Below are 18943 nucleotides of genomic sequence, written 5' to 3' on the forward strand. Positions count from 1 at the left end.
CTGTTTATTGCAATCGGATTCCAAATACTTCATGAATCAGAAAAAAAATTATTATAAATCACAGCACTTTTTTTTTTTTTTTAATGCCTCCGCCACCTTAAGGTGCAGGAGGCATTATGTTTTCGGGTTGTCAGTCTGTGCGTGCGTCCATGCGTGCGTCTGTCCTGAAACCTTGTAAACACGATATCTCCAAGGCAAATGAAAGGAATTTCACCAAACTTTCACCATTTGTGCACTTTGGGACAAACATGAACTGATTAGATTTTGCAGTTAAAAGGTCACAGGTCAAGATTACTGTGAGGTCAAATGTCCATCCCCAAGTCACGACTTAATAAGGCGTGTAGTCTACCAGGCGGAGGCGTCCCCATCGACGCCGTCGGCGTCGAGTTCTATCTAGTTTTAGAGTACTTCATCTACTTCAACAATGTTACACAAAGATCGAGCCATAACGGTTGTAAATGTCACTTAATTCCACAGGATGTTGATAATGGTGGACACTGGTGAAAGTGATCACTATTATCGACACCTCACATGATTCTCAAACGCACGTTTAGATACAAAATGGCGACTGTCAAATGAAAGAGTAAGAAACACAGTAGGTTTCGACAAAGAGATCATGAAATATCGGTGAATTTGATCAGTAAAAACATGTCCATGATCTTTCCACCATGTTTACCTGCGATGATAACATCCGGGTTTTCCTCAAATTGCTGATCACGCTAAAAAAAAAAAAAAAATCCATCTCAGGTAATGAGCTGTGTCATCAGGCGATAAGATCAAAGGGCGAGGCAGGTCTTCCGGTTGATTTAATTAACCAGTAATAACTGTTGTAACTGAAACTCGCCTTTGTAAAATTGTTTTTATTGGTAAATCTGAAAAGGTGTCGATAATTATGGACTGTCGATAATTGTAGCAAAAGTAAAATTTTTTGGAGTAAAATTTTCTTCATTTTAATTTTTTTTTTTCAAAAACATCGTGGGTGAATCGAATCATGAATGGGATGAATCGTTACATGCCAAATTATGAGGCGTACCATAGAATATCAACCAAACTAGGAAGGATGCAGTTATGGCCCTTTTCCACTACCCTTTTTCAGCTCACTTCACCCCGACACGGCTCGCGTTTCAACTACCTCAGAGCAGCACGACTCAGCTCGCTTCAGCCCTACTCAGCACCCAAAACTCGCACGGTTTTGGAGTGCGGCTGAAGCGAGTCAAACCGAGCCGAGTGGGGCTAGGGGTGTGAGGAGACACTCCCCGTGCACTGATTGGTGAGGAGGAGTGTCCTCACATGCCCACACACGCCCCGCGAGCACGCTGGGATCTGTAAACACCGTAAACCCGGAAGAAGAAGAATTACGAGAATTTCTGAAGCCTTATGCACCTCGCCTCATCTATACGCTCTTGCCAGTATCTGTTGGCGTTGTCGGTGACAACAAGCCACAGCACCAAGACCAGCAACACTAACGACTCCATGTTTATTGTTTACTATCCGGGTCGTGAGACTACCGCTTAAAAGCTCCCTGATGTCACTGTTTGCGCTGCTTAACGACATCACGTGACGTACACCCACTTTCGCTAACTCCACCCAATGTGTCCACCCACTTCCAGCCAGTGCGGTTGTAGTCGAAATGCAACCCCAACAGCCCCACTCAGCTCGACTCAGCCCAACTCAGCATGGCACGGCTCAGCCCAACTCAGCCGCGTTGGTAGTGGAAAAGCGGCATTAGAGAACCATTTCTCCATCTCTGCTTCTGTCTTTCCCTCAGCCGTCTTTGTTTTAATCGCTGAGAGGAAGCTCGGGTTCTGACAAGGATGCTGTGGTTAAGGTCAGCTCTCAGAGGGATTCTCTCCAGTCAGAAGCTGCCACTTCATTAACCACAGTTTCGGTTAAACGCCTACATGCTTTCTCTTTCAGCCTGAAATTTCAATCTGGTTGTTTTGTCAAATCACCATCAAATAATCTCTCAACTGTTTGTGATTAATTCGCAAATCAAACTACTTTCTGAATCTGAAACAGATTCAGACGTCACAAAAATCTTGATTTATAAATCTTAATGATTTTTTCTTTTCAATGACGAGCTAACAAGAGCTACGAATATTAAAGAACGTCCTTGAAAAATAAGAATAAACAATTTTTTTCGTTATTCTGTTGAATAACCAAACGACAACAATCAGTACAAAACAGCTTTTTGATTTTTTTTTTTTCAAGTAGCTAAAACGCACAAAAAGCACTGCATTATCACAGACAGTATTACGATATAATAGATTTTTCTGATATTGTGATAAATTTTGTCGTACTGTTTTTGGGAGCTCATGGTGATCATGATGTATCTAATACGTTTTTCAATATTTTTACAGAATTTTTTTTACTGTTAATTTTTTAATGTAATTTTTTGTAAAAAATCATTTTATTCATCTTGTATTATATATATTTTTCTAAATAAAATGCAACACCACGATACAACTCGGAAATGGTTTGTAATCGTGATAGATCACGAAAACTTAGAAAATGGCGATATTTTTTTTGTCATACCGCCCACGCCGACAGCCACAATTATCTCACCAGCTATGACTCTATAAATGGAAGGAATTGTTGAAGCAAAAATATCCTGTTCTTTTAGTACTACTAAAAATTCCATTAAATTTATTGAAAAAAACAACAACCCAATGAACCCAATTTTATGCCCTTTTTTTTGTCAGAGCTGTTTAATCGTTACTTGATAAATCTTTTTTTTTTTTTTTTTACTTTTTATAACTGACGTCTAAATAGCACACCTATAATACTATGACACATCGTTCCCACTTAACTGACTGAGAATTTCTCATTAAATTTTTTTGTTGTTGTTATAAATCCCCCAGTAGCAGGCAGCATAGTGGTGTAGTGGTTAGCACTGTTGCCTCACAACGAGAAGGTTCTGGGTTCAAGCCCTGTGACCGGCAAGGGCCTTTCTGTGCGGAGTTTGCATGTTCTCCCCGTGTCCGCGTGGGTTTCCTCCGGGTGCTCCGGTTTCCCCCACAGTCCAAAGACATGCAGGTTAGGTTAACTGGTGACTCTAAATTGACCGTAGGTGTGAATGTGAGTGTGAATGGTTGTCTGTGTCTATGTGTCAGCCCTGCGATGACCTGGCGACTTGTCCGGGGTGTACCCCGCCTTTCGCCCGTAGTCAGCTGGGATAGGCTCCAGCTCAGGAGAAGTGGTTACAGATAATGGATGGATCCCCCAGTAGCCAAATATCTAACTGTCTACGCCTGTTAATTCCTTTCCACTTAAAATCCACATAGCAATCCATCAAATCATCTGAAGATTGTTTCTAGTGGCTAAAAATCTAAGCGATGTTGTATTTGTATTTATATATCATCATAGAACAGCTTAGAGTTCAGAAACTTTTCTACAGCCTTAAATTTTTAAAGTTTTATAGCTTGCCATGAAGCAAAGCACTACAGTGGATTGACATTTAGATGGAAGGATAAATGAGTAAATAATTATGTAGCTGTAACAACTGGGTCCGATTTCCCACTCCTGCGTGACACAAGGTTACTGAATGCTGTTTAAATATAGAACGCTTCATAAAGCCATCTTTTAAGCTTCATTTCAGCAGTCGCAACTGTATAGGAGACCGCAGGGACAATGGAAGCATGCTATACATCATCTGCTGACACAGACACACCCACACAGACTACTTGCACCTTTTTTTTTTTTAAACTGCAGTCATTAATAATTGTTCTGTCTGAAGTTATCAGACTAATAGATTTAAAGCTGCAAGCTGTGTGTGTGTGTGTGTGTGTGTGTGTGTGTGTGTGTGTGTGTGTGTGTGTGTGTGTGTGAAAGAGAGAGAGGTTAGAGCTGAATACAAACAGCATTATCTTGTCACAGTGCTTTCCGTGTCAGAGTTAAAGCTCCTCTCTAATCTCTTTTGTCATTCGCGTTTCCACATTTCCATTTAGAAATTATGGACCTGGAAGGGCATGACACTGAAGGGGCGTGGCCTGTGTTTCAGTGCTAATAAAGGAGGTGTGGCTTCAATGTTTCAGTCCTTATGAACGAGACATGGCCTCTGTGTTTTGTCTCAATGAATAGGAGGTGTGATCTTTGTTTCAGTTCCAGTCAGGCATATGTGGCTTCTATGTCTATATCCAGGAGAAGGAGGTGTGGCTTCTGTTTTCTTCCCAGACAAGGAGGCGTGGCTTCTACTTTTCAGTTCCAGTGAAGGTGTGCCTTTATTTTTTCCTTCTCAGAGAAGGAGGCGTGGCTTCTACATTTCAGTTCTCATGAAGGAGGTGTGGCTTATATGTTTTAGTGAAGGAGGTGTGGCTCCTAATTTCAGTTCTAGTGAAGGAGGTGTGGCTCCTGCATTTCAGGTCTAGTGGAGGTGTGGCTTCTGTATTTCAGTTCTAGTGAAGGAGACGTGGCTTATATGTTTTTGTGAAGGAGGCATGGCTTCTACGTTTCAGTTCTAGTGAAGGAGGTGTGGCTTCTACGTTTCAGTTCTAGTGAAGGAGGTGTGGCTTCTACGTTTCAGTTCTAGTGAAGGAGGTGTGGCTTCTACATTTCAGTTCTAGTGAAGGAGGTGTGGCTTCAACGTTTGTTCTAGTGAAGGAGGTGTGACTTCTACGTTTCAGTTCTAGTGAAGGAGGCGTGGCTTCTACATTTCAATTCTTGTGAAGGAGGTGTGGCTTGTACATTTCAATTTCAGTGCAGGAGGTGTGGCCTGTGTGTGTTTCAATCTTGGGGAAGGAGGTGTGGCTCCTATTGTGTAGTCTCAGTGAAAGAGGCATGGCCTCTGTTTCAGTTCCATTACAAGAGGTTTAAATTCTAATTAAAACACCCAGTTTGTTAAAATTGCTGTAGTTACAATTAAAGGTGCCCAGCCACCATCTCATCTCATCTCATTATCTGTAGCCGCTTTATCCTTCTACAGGGTCGCAGGCGAGCTGGAGCCTATCCCAGCTGACTACGGGCGAAAGGCGGGGTACACCCTGGACAAGTCGCCAGGTCATCACAGGGCTGACACATAGACACAGACAACCATTCACACTCACATTCACACCTACGGTCAATTTAGAGTCACCAGTTAACCCAGTGGTTCCCAAACTTTTTGGCTGGGGACCCCCTTTTGGACTTCAGAATATTTTTGGGACCCCCTGACATCGACCCCCCCCACCACCACCCATTATGCAGTGTGTAGTGTAGTAATAATAATAATAATAATCAGACGGATATTAAAGTTGCTATTTTTTATTCACAGAAGAGCATTATCCACAAAAGAGCATTGCACATCATAATAAAACAGAACATTACACAGAACATCAGAAGATTTTTTTTCAGTGACTTGTGTGTGCTTGCTTTTCAGTACAGAGTTTTTCAAATCTTGGTGATAACTGTGAGATCGCCACCCTTAGTTCGTTTTCAATGTTCAACTTTGCCCTGTATTTGGTCTTGATGGAGGCCACTGCAGAAAAGCCCACCTCACAGAGGTAGGATGTGGCAAAAGGGAGGAGTATGGCCATCCATAAACATCTTTAAACTTTCTGTTGCCAGCACCTTCAGACAGAGAACACACTGCGGTCGTTCCTCACCACCCACCAATGTGCTCGTAAAGCCCATTTCGATGTATGCATCATCATACCGCCTTATCTTTTTCGCTGCCGAAGTGCATGGGAACTCGTCCTGTGCAGCAGCCTTGCGTTTTGTAGGAAGCACGCGTAGAAACTTGTCCATGTTGTCATAAAGTCACCATCCGATGTTTTGTTCTGAATCTCAAAATAGGGACCTGTTTTATACAGTTTGTATTCACAGGAGGAGGGTTTGCTAATAACAACAATATCGAATTAATATTGAATTAATATTCAAGAGCGGAGCGCGATTACTGAGTGAAAGGGAGCAATTGAATTCTAATGACCGTGGCAGCTATACACTGAATGAAATTCATATTGGAGGGCGGGGAGCGATTATGGAGTGAAAGGGGGTGATTGGGTTCTATAGACTGATTTAATGACTCTCTGCCGGCTGACGCATTACCAACATTCCGACGCCATTCAAAACATTCCAATGCCCGTTTTTTTTTCTGTGTTATGCAAACAGTCCCGTCTCTCCGCGACCCCCCTGGAGTCCCTCCGCGACCCCCAAAGGGGTCACGACCCCCACTTTGGGAACCGCTGAGTTAACCTAACCTGCATGTCTTTGGACTGCGAGGAAACCCACGCGGACACGGGGAGAACATGCAAACTCCACACAGAAAGGCCCTCGCCGGCCACGGGGCTCGAACCCGGACCTTCTTGCTGTGAGGCGACAGCGCTAACCACTACACCACCGTGCCGCCGCCCTGCCGCTGCCCTGCCACCAAAAACGTTTAATACTGGCTCTTTTTGAAATACCATAGTTCACTCCGAGTTGCATATGCATGCGAAAATGTAATTCTACTCCCATTCCCTGTATTAGCTTATGAAAGAAAATAGTCGGAAAAACGAGCGGATCTGAAAAAGCCCTATGACCTTTCGTCACTTCGAAAATTAGTATTCATGGCCTCGCCCACCTTGGCTTGAGGAGAGATAGCAGAGCCCATCTCGTCAGTAGCTAACGAAGAGGACCTAACAGCAAGTTGAAAACATGTCTGAACAAGTTTGTGCCTGTGTTATTTGTAGTAGTAATACATCAACGTTGCATGTTTGGGGAGGCTGGGACCTCCCCTGCCCGAGTTACGAGCGTCCAAAGTCGGGCTGGAGCCGCCGATAGAAACGAAACCTAAGCGGAGCATTGTTGCAAGATAGAAGAGGTGAAGAAGAAATGGTCGGAATTTATCTTTGGAACACCACCAGCGAAGAATAATGCAGCGTTAGTACTGTGTTCTGATCATTTCAACCACAGTGACTTTTCAAACTTCGGTGCCTTCAGTAGTGGTTTTGCTTCGAGGTTGTTTTTAATACTTGGATCTTTAGTTAAGACGATCGACCACCAGCTCACAAGCTGCAAGTAAAACATGAACTTTTTGTTCAAAGGTTTTTGTTACAAAATAGCATGCTCATATTCTCCACGTTAGCATGCATGACATGGTCACAAGCTAGGCAGGGATGAGAGTTTTCCGCTTTTTCTGAGTAAAAAACGACCTTTTTATATTATGCCAAATCCGTTGAGAATTTTTTTTATTAATTTCGAGGGGTTGGGGTATGTTCCTTCATGCTGTTCAAACTTTATTAACTCCAACGATGTTTACACATTATTTGTAAGTCGCCATCTTTAGTCTCGTTTAAATCTCGTTGAATGTGATGTAAAATTTGTGTTATCTACATTGTTATTGGTCAAAACATCGATGTCGAGACCATAATAGCCAATGAAAACAGTTTTTACAAAGACACCCACATCCGCTTGTTCTGACCCACTGGAGGTAGCGTCACAGTGCTGTTAGCCAATCAGAGGTGACACGTTTACATGTCATGAATATTAATGAGTAAGAGCTGAAATCCTGTCGTTCTCCCACCACCCACTCCTCCAGCAAACTAGAACAGCCTGAAACAGGAGAGCCACGGCATTTTTTTCACCAAAACCAGCTCACAGGGCATTCATTCATACTAGAGACCACCGCACAATTAATGAAAAAACGATGCAATGAGACCTTTTTTTTTTTTTTTTTTTTTTAAAGATATTTTTTTGGGCTTTTTGCACCTCTATTAGATAGGACAGTGTAGAGACAGGAAATGAGCGGGAGAGAGAGAGAAACGGGAAGGGATCGGGAAACGACCCCGGGCCGGAACCGAACCCAGGTCGCCCGCATTCACGGCACGGCGCCCCAACCACCTGAGCCACGACGCCCCCGCAATGAGACCTTTAAGAAATAATTTTCTCTCTCTCGCTCAGGTTAGTCTTGTCCTCCGTGTCAGACTACTTTGCAGCAATGTTCACCAGCGATGTCCGGGAGGCCAAGCAAGAGGAGGTGAAGATGGAAGGAGTGGATCCAGATGCATTGTGGGTTTTGGTGCAGTATGCGTACACAGGTAAGAGAGTGTTTCAAATTTCAAGAGTTTGTACTAAATCAGGATGCAAATCATAGTGAGTTAGCATTTAGCAGCGCTGATTTTTTTTCTCTCTCTCAGGGCGGTTGGAGTTGAGGGAGGACACGATTGAGGCTCTGCTGTCAGCTGCGTGTTTGCTGCAGCTCTCGGCTGTAGTTCAGGCCTGCTGTAGTTACCTGATGAAGCAGCTGCACCCATCCAACTGCCTGGGAATCCGCTCGTTCGCCGACGCCCAGGGCTGCCAGGACCTGCACAAAGTGGCCCACAACTACACCATGGTACACACACACATGCTACATATACAGTTAGGTCCATATATATTTGGACACTGACACAATTTTTATTTTTTTTTACCTGTTTACTGAAACATATTCAAGTTGTAGTTATATAATGGACATGGACAAAGTCCAGACTTTCAGCTTTCATTTGAGGGTATCCACATTAAAATTGGATGAAGGGTTTAGGAGTTTCAGCTCCTTAACATGTGCCACCCTGTTTTTAAAGGGACCAAAAGTAATTGGACAATTGACTCAAAGGCTATTTCATGGGCAGGTGTGGGCAATTCCTTCGTTATGTCATTCTCAATTAAGCAGATAAAAGGCCTGGAGTTGATTTGAGGTGTGGTGCTTGCATTTGGAAGATTTTGCTGTGAAGAAAACGTGCGGTCAAAGGAGCTCTCCATGCAGGTGAAACAAGCCATCCTTAAACCGCGAAAACAGAAAAAACCCATCCGAGAAATTGCTACAATATTAGGAGTGGCAAAATCTACAGTTTGGTACATCCTGAGAAAGAAAGAAAGAAAGCACTGGTGAACTCATCAATGCAAAAAGACCTGGACGCCCACAGACGACAACAGTGGTGGATGATCGCAGAATAATTTCCATGGTGAAGAGAAACCCCTTCACAACAGCCAACCAAGTGAACAACACTCTCCAGGAAGTAGGCGTATCAATATCCAAATCTACCATAAAGAGAAGACTGCATGAAAGTAAATACAGAGGGTTCACTGCACGGTGCAAGACACTCATAAGCCTCAAGAATCAAAAGGCTAGATTGGACTTTACTAAAAAACATCTAAAAAAAGCCAGCACAGTTCTGGAAGAACATTGTTTGGACAGATGAAACCAAGATCAACCTCTACTAGAATGATGGCAAGAAAAAAGTATGGTGAAGGCGTGGTACAGCTCATGATCCAAAGCATACCACATCATCTGTAAAACACGGCGGAGGCAGTGTGATGGCTTGGGCATGCATGGCTGCCAGTGGCACTGGGTCACTAGTGTTTATTGATGATGTGACACAGGACAGAAGCAGCCGGATGAATTCTGAGGTATTCAGAGACGTACTGTGTGCTCAAATCCAGCCAAATCCAGCCAAACTGATTGGTCGGCGTTTCATAATACAGATGGACAATGACCCAAAACATAAAGCCAAAGCAACCCAGGAGTTTATTAAAGCAAAGAAGTGGAATATTCTTCAATGGCCAAGTCAGTCACCTGATCTCAACCCAATTGAGCATGCGTTTCACTTGTTAAAGACTAAACTTCAGACAGAAAGGCCCACAAACAAACAGCAACTGAAAACCGCTGCAGTAAAGGCCTGGCAGAGCATTAAAAAGGAGGAAACGCAGCGTCTGGTGACGTCCATGAGTTCAAGACTTCAGGCAGTCATTGCCAACAAAGGGTTTTCAACCAAGTATTAGAAATGAACATTTTATTTACAGTTATTTAATTTGTCCAATTACTTTTGAGCCCCTGAAATGAAGGGATTGTGTTTAAAAAATGCTTTAGTTCCTCACATTTTTATGCAATCATTTTGTTCAACCCACTGAATTAAAGCTGAAAGTCTGAACTTCAACTGCATCTGAATTGTTTTGTTCAAAATTCATTGTGGTAATGTACAGAACCAAAATTAGAAAAATGTTGCCTCTGTCCAAATATTTATGGACCTAACTGTACATTTAAGAGAATGTATTTAGCGCCCAATGGCCATGCCTCCTTCACTGAGACTGATTATAGCTGCTGACTGTCTGCAGTATAATAGGACCCCATCATTGTGTAATAGCGGTATGATCTTTAATTTCTTGCAGAAGCGCTTTCATGTTTTGGCTGCGTGGCTGTTTGAGGAGTCGTAGATTTTAGAGTGTAACCTAGAGTTGTGTGTGTGTGTTTTTAGAGTAACCTCCACTCCCACAGCAGATTTGATCTTCTCACTGATTACTGCTTGCCGCCAGTTGGTTTGTATGCAAGACAGAATATTACAATGAAAATTAAAGGATTCCTATTTCATCAAAAATCGTGCAACACATATGAATCCACATGCAAATTAAATCCAAGTAGAAAAAAATTATGTATTTATGTTAGAGAAAATCTGTTCTGGGGCGGCATGGTGGTGTAGTGGTTAGCACTGTCGCCTCACAGCAAGAAGGTCCAGGTTCGAGCCCCGTGGCCGGCGAGGGCCTTTCTGTGCGGAGTTTGCATGTTCTCCCCGTGTCCGCGTGGGTTTCCTCCGGGTGCTCCGGTTTCCCCCACAGTCCAAAGACATGCAGGTTAGGTTAACTGGTGGCTCTAAATTGACCGTAGGTGTGAATGTGAGTGTGAATGGTTGTCTGTGTCTATGTGTCAGCCCTGTGATGACCTGGCGACTTGTCCAGGGTGTACCCCGCCTTTCGCCCCTAGTCAGCTGGGATAGGCTCCAGCTTGCCTGCGACCCTGTAGAACAGGATAAAACGGCTAGAGATAATGAGATGAGAATCTGTTATGACTAAATCAGATATGTTGAAAATTTGAGCTGTGCATCTGAACCTTACCTGCATACACACACACCAAATCAGAATTGCAGTAAGTTTAATGAAAAGATGTTTCATTTTTATCATCAATCCTTTTTTATATATATTTTTTTACCTCGACGACATTTTCTTATGACAGTGTATTCTGTAGGAAACTATTCTGCCGCAATATACTTTACTGACGTGTAGGGATTGTGTGCATGTGCGTGCGTGCACGCGGGGGGGTTATTATCACTTGCCCTCTCAGTTTCTCTCTCCTTTCTTCTATCTTTTCCTTTCGCTGTTTTTTTTTCTTTCCTCTCTTGGCCCCCAATCCACTTCCTGAAGGATTTATCCTCCTCCGTGGTTAATTATACCCAAACTCCTCACCACCCCCACGTTTCTGGTTTGTGTGCAAAGGAAAGTGTGTGTTTAATTGGTCATGCTAGTGTTCCCCTGGAGGAACTCTGGGTTCTCTCTTCTCATGTCATCCCGTCCCCGAGGAGCGCTCGTTCACAAAATTTCCATCCCATAATAGCTTGTCTATGGTTACCAACTGGGGGGGGGGGGTTGTCATGGAGACCGCCTTGAAATCCTGCCTCAGTTTCTTTCTGTTGATCCATTTCCACTGCATCATTGACTCCTTCATCGTCCACCGCTCAGACTTGCTCAGTTTCTTTTCTCTCTGAGTCTTGTTTTATTTCTCTCTCTCTCTCTGTCTGTCTTTGCATTCATTCAACTTAATATATGAAGAAAATTCAAGAATATAATACGACACATTTGTATAATATCTAACAGATATATATGTTATTTACCAGCTTAAGGTCGGTCCGTATTGTGAAATACCGTGACCGAGGTCTTGAAAGTACTGAGCGAGGCCCTCTGGGCTGAGGTCAGTATTCAAAGCCGAGGTCATGGTATTTCACCATACGGACCGACCTTAAGCTGATAAATAATATATTTATTTTTTTCTTTCCCAAATTCTAACAGAAAACGAGAGCGCCCGAAAGGGAAAACCGAGCCGAGCCGCCATTTTGAATCCTCATTCACGGCTGTAATGCAAATGGCTTCCTTACAAGTGCACTTCCATGGCAGGAAAACAACTACATTTTGCCACCTATGTAGTCCCCTATTTATACAAATAGGAGTTATTCAGGATTCAGCCATGTTTTTGCTCGGCGTTAGCAAGTTAGGTTTTTAGCTGTCTCCTGAAATGTTTTCTTTTATTTCTTCTTCCTCAGGGTAGTAAAACTTGCTTTCGTTGTGAAGACTGTCGTTATCACTATCCATGATGTAAAATTAATGCTATTCTCCTGAGAAATGCGAAAATAAATGTTGACAAAAAATGCTACTGGGACATTCCACCGAATGGGTGCCATTTGCTTGTTGTACCACTCCCAAATTAAACTTAATTTGTTATATCTTTTCAACACTGATTATAATAACACATATTTAACTATTCAAAATGTGTATTGGTCAACCTCAGGCTACGTTACAAGGTTTGGAAGTCAAAGATGGCTGCATTTTTTTCAGTCCTGTTACCAAAACTCTGAAAGTAACAGGACTGAGTTTTTAGCCTAGGATTAGCTAATACATGGAATTAAGCCACATGGCGTCATCGCTAATAGTATGACCACACTTAGCACATTCTAGTGATTTAACAAAAATCTGTATTTTTAAAATAAACAAATATCATCTAAGAAATAATTTAAGTAACAGGACAGTATGTTGACATTGACCTTATCAGTCAAAGTTAAAAAATCATCAAATATACAGAAAAGTAAATGAGAGAACTAACTTTTGGTCTTCCCATGGCCTTCAGAAGACACAACTGATGTAACTTCCTGTTGAGCATGTGATTTATGGAATGTTCCAAATTTGTCAGATGGGGTAATACTGTATATTTGGGTAACAGGACTGAGTGAAAACCCAGGGACGCGACTAAAATGTGTATTTTAACTAAGATATTGTGGATTTCTTCTGAAAAAAAAAAAAGATTTAAACCATGGATAGGATATGCAGTCACACAACAGTTTTAATCACAATATTTCATAGTTAAGTATAAAGTTAGAGTGCGGGGACAGGTAACACATGCTATTTTTCAGTGTTTTAGGTAGTTTTTATTAATCCTTACAATTATATATCTTAAATTTGAAATCAGATCAATGTGCAGGACATTCTGTGTAATAAGGAAATGTATTTTGAAGTACATTTTTATGTGCATTTATACATATAATTTTCTAGGGATGTAAATGGCACCGATTTGGTGGAATGGCTCTACTATGTTTGTTGTTGTGAATGAGCGAGTCGCCAGAGGCCCGTAACCGGGGTCCGTAACTGGGGTTCGTACCGTAGGATACGGACCTGCCCGCCAGCCAATCAGAGCACAGGCTTTGGACCGCGAAAAAAAAGTTATTTCCCAGCTGGGAGGTCCGTATTGTGAAATACCGTGACCGAGGTCTTGAAAGTACTGAGCGAGGCCCTCTGGGCCGAGGTCAGTATTTAAGGCCGAGGTCACGGTATTTCACCATACAGACCGACCTTAAGCTGGTAAATAATATATTTATTTTTTTCTTTACCAAATTCTAACAGAAAACGAGAGCGCCTGAAAGGGAAAACCGAGCCGAGACGCCATTTTGAATCCTCATTCACGGCTGTAATGCAAATGGCTTCCTCCTCGGTATACAAGTGCACTTCCATGGCAGGAAAAAAAACCCTACATTTTGCCACCTATGTAGTCCCCTATTTATACAAATAGGAGTCATTCAGGATAGGGATGTTAACCGATGACCGTTTGACCGAATCAACGTCAACCAGTTATTTTTTTTTTGGTTGTCGGTTAAAAAATAAATAAATCGTTTTGAAGCTGCCGATTTTGGAGCGGAGAACCTGGAATTCTGTGTTGTAAACACTTGGGGCATGCCATGCGGTGCAAGGACGACAGCTGACAAATCAGAAACACCCATTCAGTCATGTCCCGCCCTCCCGCACCAGTTGAAGACAGCTGCCACTCGGTGAAAGAAAAGTGTCGACACAGGCTTTTTAGCTTACAAATTACTATTCTGTTTTTTTTAAAAATTATTATTATAAGGCACATGGAGTTTAGTCCTGCCTTGGCCAGTGCATTCTGAAAGTATGTTTCGGTCTGTAGCCAACAATGCATGTTATTGCAGATCATATCTCTCCACACAAACTAAAGGCGCAGATGCCGACTTTTTCACGGCTGAATCGTGCAGATCCGATTTTTTTTTTTAGGGGGGGCGTTGGAGTGTCTGAATAATTTCATCGGAGTAAATTCTGTATTAAAATTACTAAATAAGCAAATGCCGTTACAGTCCATGAAACATAGGAAGTATGAGAAGAAAACAGTAAATCAGAAAGCTGCGCACATTTGCGCAGCTTCCGCGCAAACGTGCGCAGCTTTCTGATTTACTGTTTTCTTCTCATACTTGTACTTCCTATGGACTGTAACGGCATTTGCTTATTTAGTAATTTTAATACAGAATTTACTCCGATGAAATTATTCAGACACTCCAACGCCCCCCCTAAAAAAAAAATCGGATCCGCACGATTCAGCCGTGAAAAAGGCGGCATCTGCCAAAAGGCGCGCCGTTTGCATCCCTGTTTAAACTCATAGGTTAACCGGCTTTAACCGGCTAATGAGGCTCGGTGGTTGGTCAAGATTTTTTTTTTAGTTTTCGCCATCCCTAATTCAGGATTCAGCCATGTTTTTGCTCGGTATTAGCAACAGTTACAGGTTTTTAGCTTTCTCCTGAAATGTCTTCTTTTATTTCGTCTTCCTCAGGATAGTAAAACTTGCTTTCGCTGTGAACACTGTCGTTATCGCTATCCATGCTGTAAAATTAATGCTATTATACTGAGAAATGCGAAAATAAATGTTGATAATAAATTGCTACTATGTTTGTTGTTGTGAACGAGCGAGTCGCCAAAGGTCTGTAACCGGGGTCCGTATCGTAGGATTCCGGACTGCTCGCGAGCCAGTCAGAGCACACGATTTGGTGGAAATCGGACCGCGAAAAAATAAATGCTTTATATTAAACATCTAGCAAATTTGGACAAAAAAATATATACATTTGATAAACTAGTGCTCCATTATCAACTGAAATTGCTGGTCAGATCTGTGAGAAATCTTTAGATGGGTGTGACCTCATTTGCAAATGAGCACACTTGATTGACAGCCATCTGTCCAAAACTCCCAGGCAGCGCTAAACCCAACAGCAAGTGGCGTGATTTGTATTATTTGACTCAACCCAGCCAATTATAGTTATAGTATATAATTATAGCCAATTATATACTGAGGCTATGCTCAGTACTGTTACTTTATCGTTGCCTGTTTGCTTTTACTCGCTGGATGATTCAGACTAGAAGAGGTGACAGAGTTATTTGACAGTATTTTCTATTTTACTGTGCAGATACTTTCATTATGATCTATAGATCTTATTCTGAACTCCTCCATGCACTCTGAATGCGCTCCCTTATCATCGCTTCTTGCAGCAACATTTTATAACTTCAGACCCATGAATGGGGAAAGATTTAATGTCCCCAGTAAAATAAAAAATAACTCCCAGTTGATGTGTATTATAAGAAAAACCATGCTGACCAGTTTAGTATGTATCTCTATAAAGTGTGACTTCAGGCAATCTCTTTCTCTTCAGGAACACTTCCTGGGTGTGATGAAAAATCAGGAGTTTCTGCTGCTCCCAGCGTGTGAGGTGGAGAAGCTCTTGGTGTCAGATGATATGAATGTTCCGGATGAGGAGACCGTGGTGTCGGCTCTGCTGAGCTGGGTGCGGTACGATCCTGCCAATCGCCAGTCACAGCTCCCTGCACTGCTTCAACACATCCGCCTGCCTCTGCTCAAACCCCAGGTCAGCCTGCATCTCTGCCAGTCCTGTTAGTCCTGGCATAGACATTACTGCATTCAACCATCCATCTGTTCATCCATCTATCTACCAGCCATGCACATAGACCAGCCTGCCTGTCAGCCAGTCCATCCATCCTTCCATCCATCACAGAGACCAAATAGTTCCATTCATCTGTCCATCCTTTCATCTACCAATCCCTCACTTAAACTAGGCTACCTGCCAAACAGTTCCATCTGTCCATCTACTCATTTCAAAGACCAGCATGCCCATCAAGCAGTTTCATCCATCCCTCAGAGACCAATCTGTCTGTCACAGTCCCATCCATCCATCACATAGACCAGCCTACCTTTCACAGTTCCATCCGTCCATCCATCCAAAACCAGAAGGACAGTCTGGCACATCCATCCATCCATCCATCCATCCATCCATCCATATAGACCATCCATTAGTCCAGCGTGCATGTCACAGCCCCGTTCATCCATCTATTCATCACTCACATAGACCAGTCTGCCTGTCATCCATCCATCCATCCATCCATCCATCCATCCATCCATCCATCCATTCCTCACATAGACCAAATACACTGCAACCCCGCAATAACAGACTCTTTTACTGTGAACTTTCGCAGATGATGAACTAAGTTCATGTCTCCTGGCTTTAATGACAATGACTCGGTATCTTCATAAAAAACATCACTGTGTCATGTGTTGGTACTACAGTACTATGCCTCTGTTCCGGATTAGAGTGCAATCACAGTGTGCGCTTATAAGGACTCTAAACGCACAGACTTAGCAAAGTATATGCGCTCTACTGAGTGCCTCACATTGTATCTGCATATTGCCTTTCTGGTTTTGACTTCGTTTTGTGTATTTGGACTCTGCCTTTCGTCTTTGCCTCCGCCGTTCTGTTTGTGCCTTGCCTGACCATTGTCCGTTTCATGACCTTGCTTTTGTCTTATGGTTTTGAAATCTCTGCCTGCCTGTTTGTAAATAACCACTTTTCCTGTAATTACAGCCATCATTTGCCTGCTTACATGACACACTGAGCCATGCGCTCCTCTGTCCCCAGAGACAAACTGTAAGTCCACAGTCAAGTTAATAATACGTGTTAACGCCATAAAACAAAGGCTTAACGAGCCTCACTTAGGTGTCGATCACTAACAGTTATCGAGAACGGCGATTAAAGAATTGGTAAAAGGACGAAATGACTGCTAATACCGCTAAACTTAACACCTGGATAAAGTGCACCAGTGGCGTTTTTATACCCACCACCCCGTCCAGACTTGCGACACGACATAAATGACATCATCGGTGATTTGCAACACATGAATGAACTGAATGGTGAAGATTTAGGAAACATAGCGAGTCAGTGGGTGGACACTGACAATGATACACTGGTAACCTCCGTCATTTCCATAACAGGCAACGAAATCACCGCCTCCGTTCGTGATCCTTTAACTCGGTCAGTGAACTGCGATAGTAACTCGGAAGGAGAAATTCATGATAAGGATTTTTAACGTTTCTAAAATTTTGTATATAATGTGAGCGTTTGGTGTGACAAGTGGGTCCATTTCAGTATTATGAACTTTTTCAGGAAACGAACTATTTGGGTGTCCACCAAGATGTTTGTTATAGCGGGGTTGCAGTGTATGAACATGCACGAGCACATTGGTATGTATGTGATGGCAGTATCAAGAGAGGGTCTGGGTTATTTTTGACAGGATGTTCCTTTTCACACTTATTTATACACACACACACACACACACACACACACACACACACACACACACACAAACCGCCTCAAGCATCAACTTCTCTGTGTATTCATCTACCAGCCACAACACACACACACACACACACACACACACACACACACACACACACACACACACACAGACTACAGTGAGGCCTTTGGGGAATGTGCCTATTAAAATTATCTAGCTCACATATTTTTGTCTGTCTAGATCTGGCTAAGCTTTTTCTAGGTTTTACACTTTGCTCAAACATGATGGCTCACACTGCCTTTGACGGAGTCTTATGTTTAGCTCGGAATTTAACTCCGGTTTGTGTACTACATGAGCACAGACAAAAAACCGCCTCTTTTAATCATTGATAAACTTGTTCATCATCGGTTCATCACTGGATCACTGGTGTGTGATAAAGTCTTGTGTAAAAAAAGGCAGCAGAAGAGGATGTTCCTCTTGACTATTTTCTCCATATCTCTATTTAGCTTCTCTTTTCCATCAGCGCATTTTTAATCTCACTCAAACTCTCGCCTCTGTCTTTCATCTGTCTTTCTCTCAGTAAACTGCTTTAAAATTTTAACGACTGATTGCAATCGTGAAGGAGAAAAAGGCAGAGATAATACTGTATTGAAATACATTTTGAGCGAGACATCGATTCAGCCGCGCCCATCCCGTTCAATCTAAATGGAAATTGCGGCTTCTTTCATCCTCTTCGTGGAAAGGAGGATTCTTTTCCCCTTTCTCAGCCCCTGGGCTGCTCTGCCGCCTCGCTGATGAAATATATTAGATAGATCCCTTTGACAGATCGGTACAGCTGCCACGGTGCAGCTTTACAGCAAAAATGTTTGCTTTTTTTTTTTTTTAGCAAAAAAAAAAAAGGGAAGGAAAGTAAGAGCAGAGAAAGCGGCCGTGATGGATGAAGGAACAGATGGGAATGAAAGCAAAGATGGATAGAGGGATAGCCGAGGCAGGCAGGGTGGTGTAAGGTAGGTTTATGAAATCTGTAGCACTGGTGTACCTGATGGATTTAATAAACACTGCAGTTTGGAGTCGTGAATTTATATGAAGTACGACTAACAAAAAAAAAAATGTAACCCTTGACAGATTGCTGTTGTCGGAAAATAATCAACTTCAGGATTTTAACAATAACAAAAAGGTAATAGATGTCTGGAACACAAATATACATTCCACTCTCCTACATTTTCCCCCTATGGGTGGTACCTTTCCTTAGACTCTGGCTTCGTACCAGAGGCCCGCTGTAATTTTGAGGGTGTGGTATAGGATTGCGTTCCCTCTGGACTCCGATGGATGTGCGCCTTCCTGGAATCCGTTGAACTTCTTCCAGTTCAAGGGTCATGACGGCATCAGGCCATCCTTAAAAAAAAATCCGTTTCCTGTCCACTGGGTGAGCAAAAAAATTTTCAGTTGGGAGGGAGGGATTTTTTATATATATATATATATATATATATATATATATATATATATATATATATATATATATATATATGGATAAGAAATCACAATGCTGTGTTTGCTT

At 42.4% G+C, this 18943-nt stretch overlaps 1 protein-coding gene across 7 annotated transcripts in view; it reads left to right on the top strand.

Annotated features, from left to right (window-relative positions):
- Window positions 1-18943, top strand: part of klhl5 (kelch-like family member 5) — a 132444-nt gene that overhangs the window by 87875 nt on the left and 25626 nt on the right. For all 7 annotated transcript variants that reach the window (XM_060916701.1, XM_060916700.1, XM_060916704.1 and 4 more), the window contains exons 3-5: window positions 7855-7991; window positions 8091-8287; window positions 15453-15665. In XM_060916701.1, the coding sequence (XP_060772684.1) occupies window positions 7855-7991; window positions 8091-8287; window positions 15453-15665 (547 nt within the window). The remainder of the gene's footprint in view (window positions 1-7854; window positions 7992-8090; window positions 8288-15452; window positions 15666-18943) is intronic.

The sequence above is a fragment of the Neoarius graeffei genome, chromosome 3, assembly GCF_027579695.1.
Source record: "Neoarius graeffei isolate fNeoGra1 chromosome 3, fNeoGra1.pri, whole genome shotgun sequence".
NCBI classification, from domain to species: domain Eukaryota; kingdom Metazoa; phylum Chordata; class Actinopteri; order Siluriformes; family Ariidae; genus Neoarius; species Neoarius graeffei.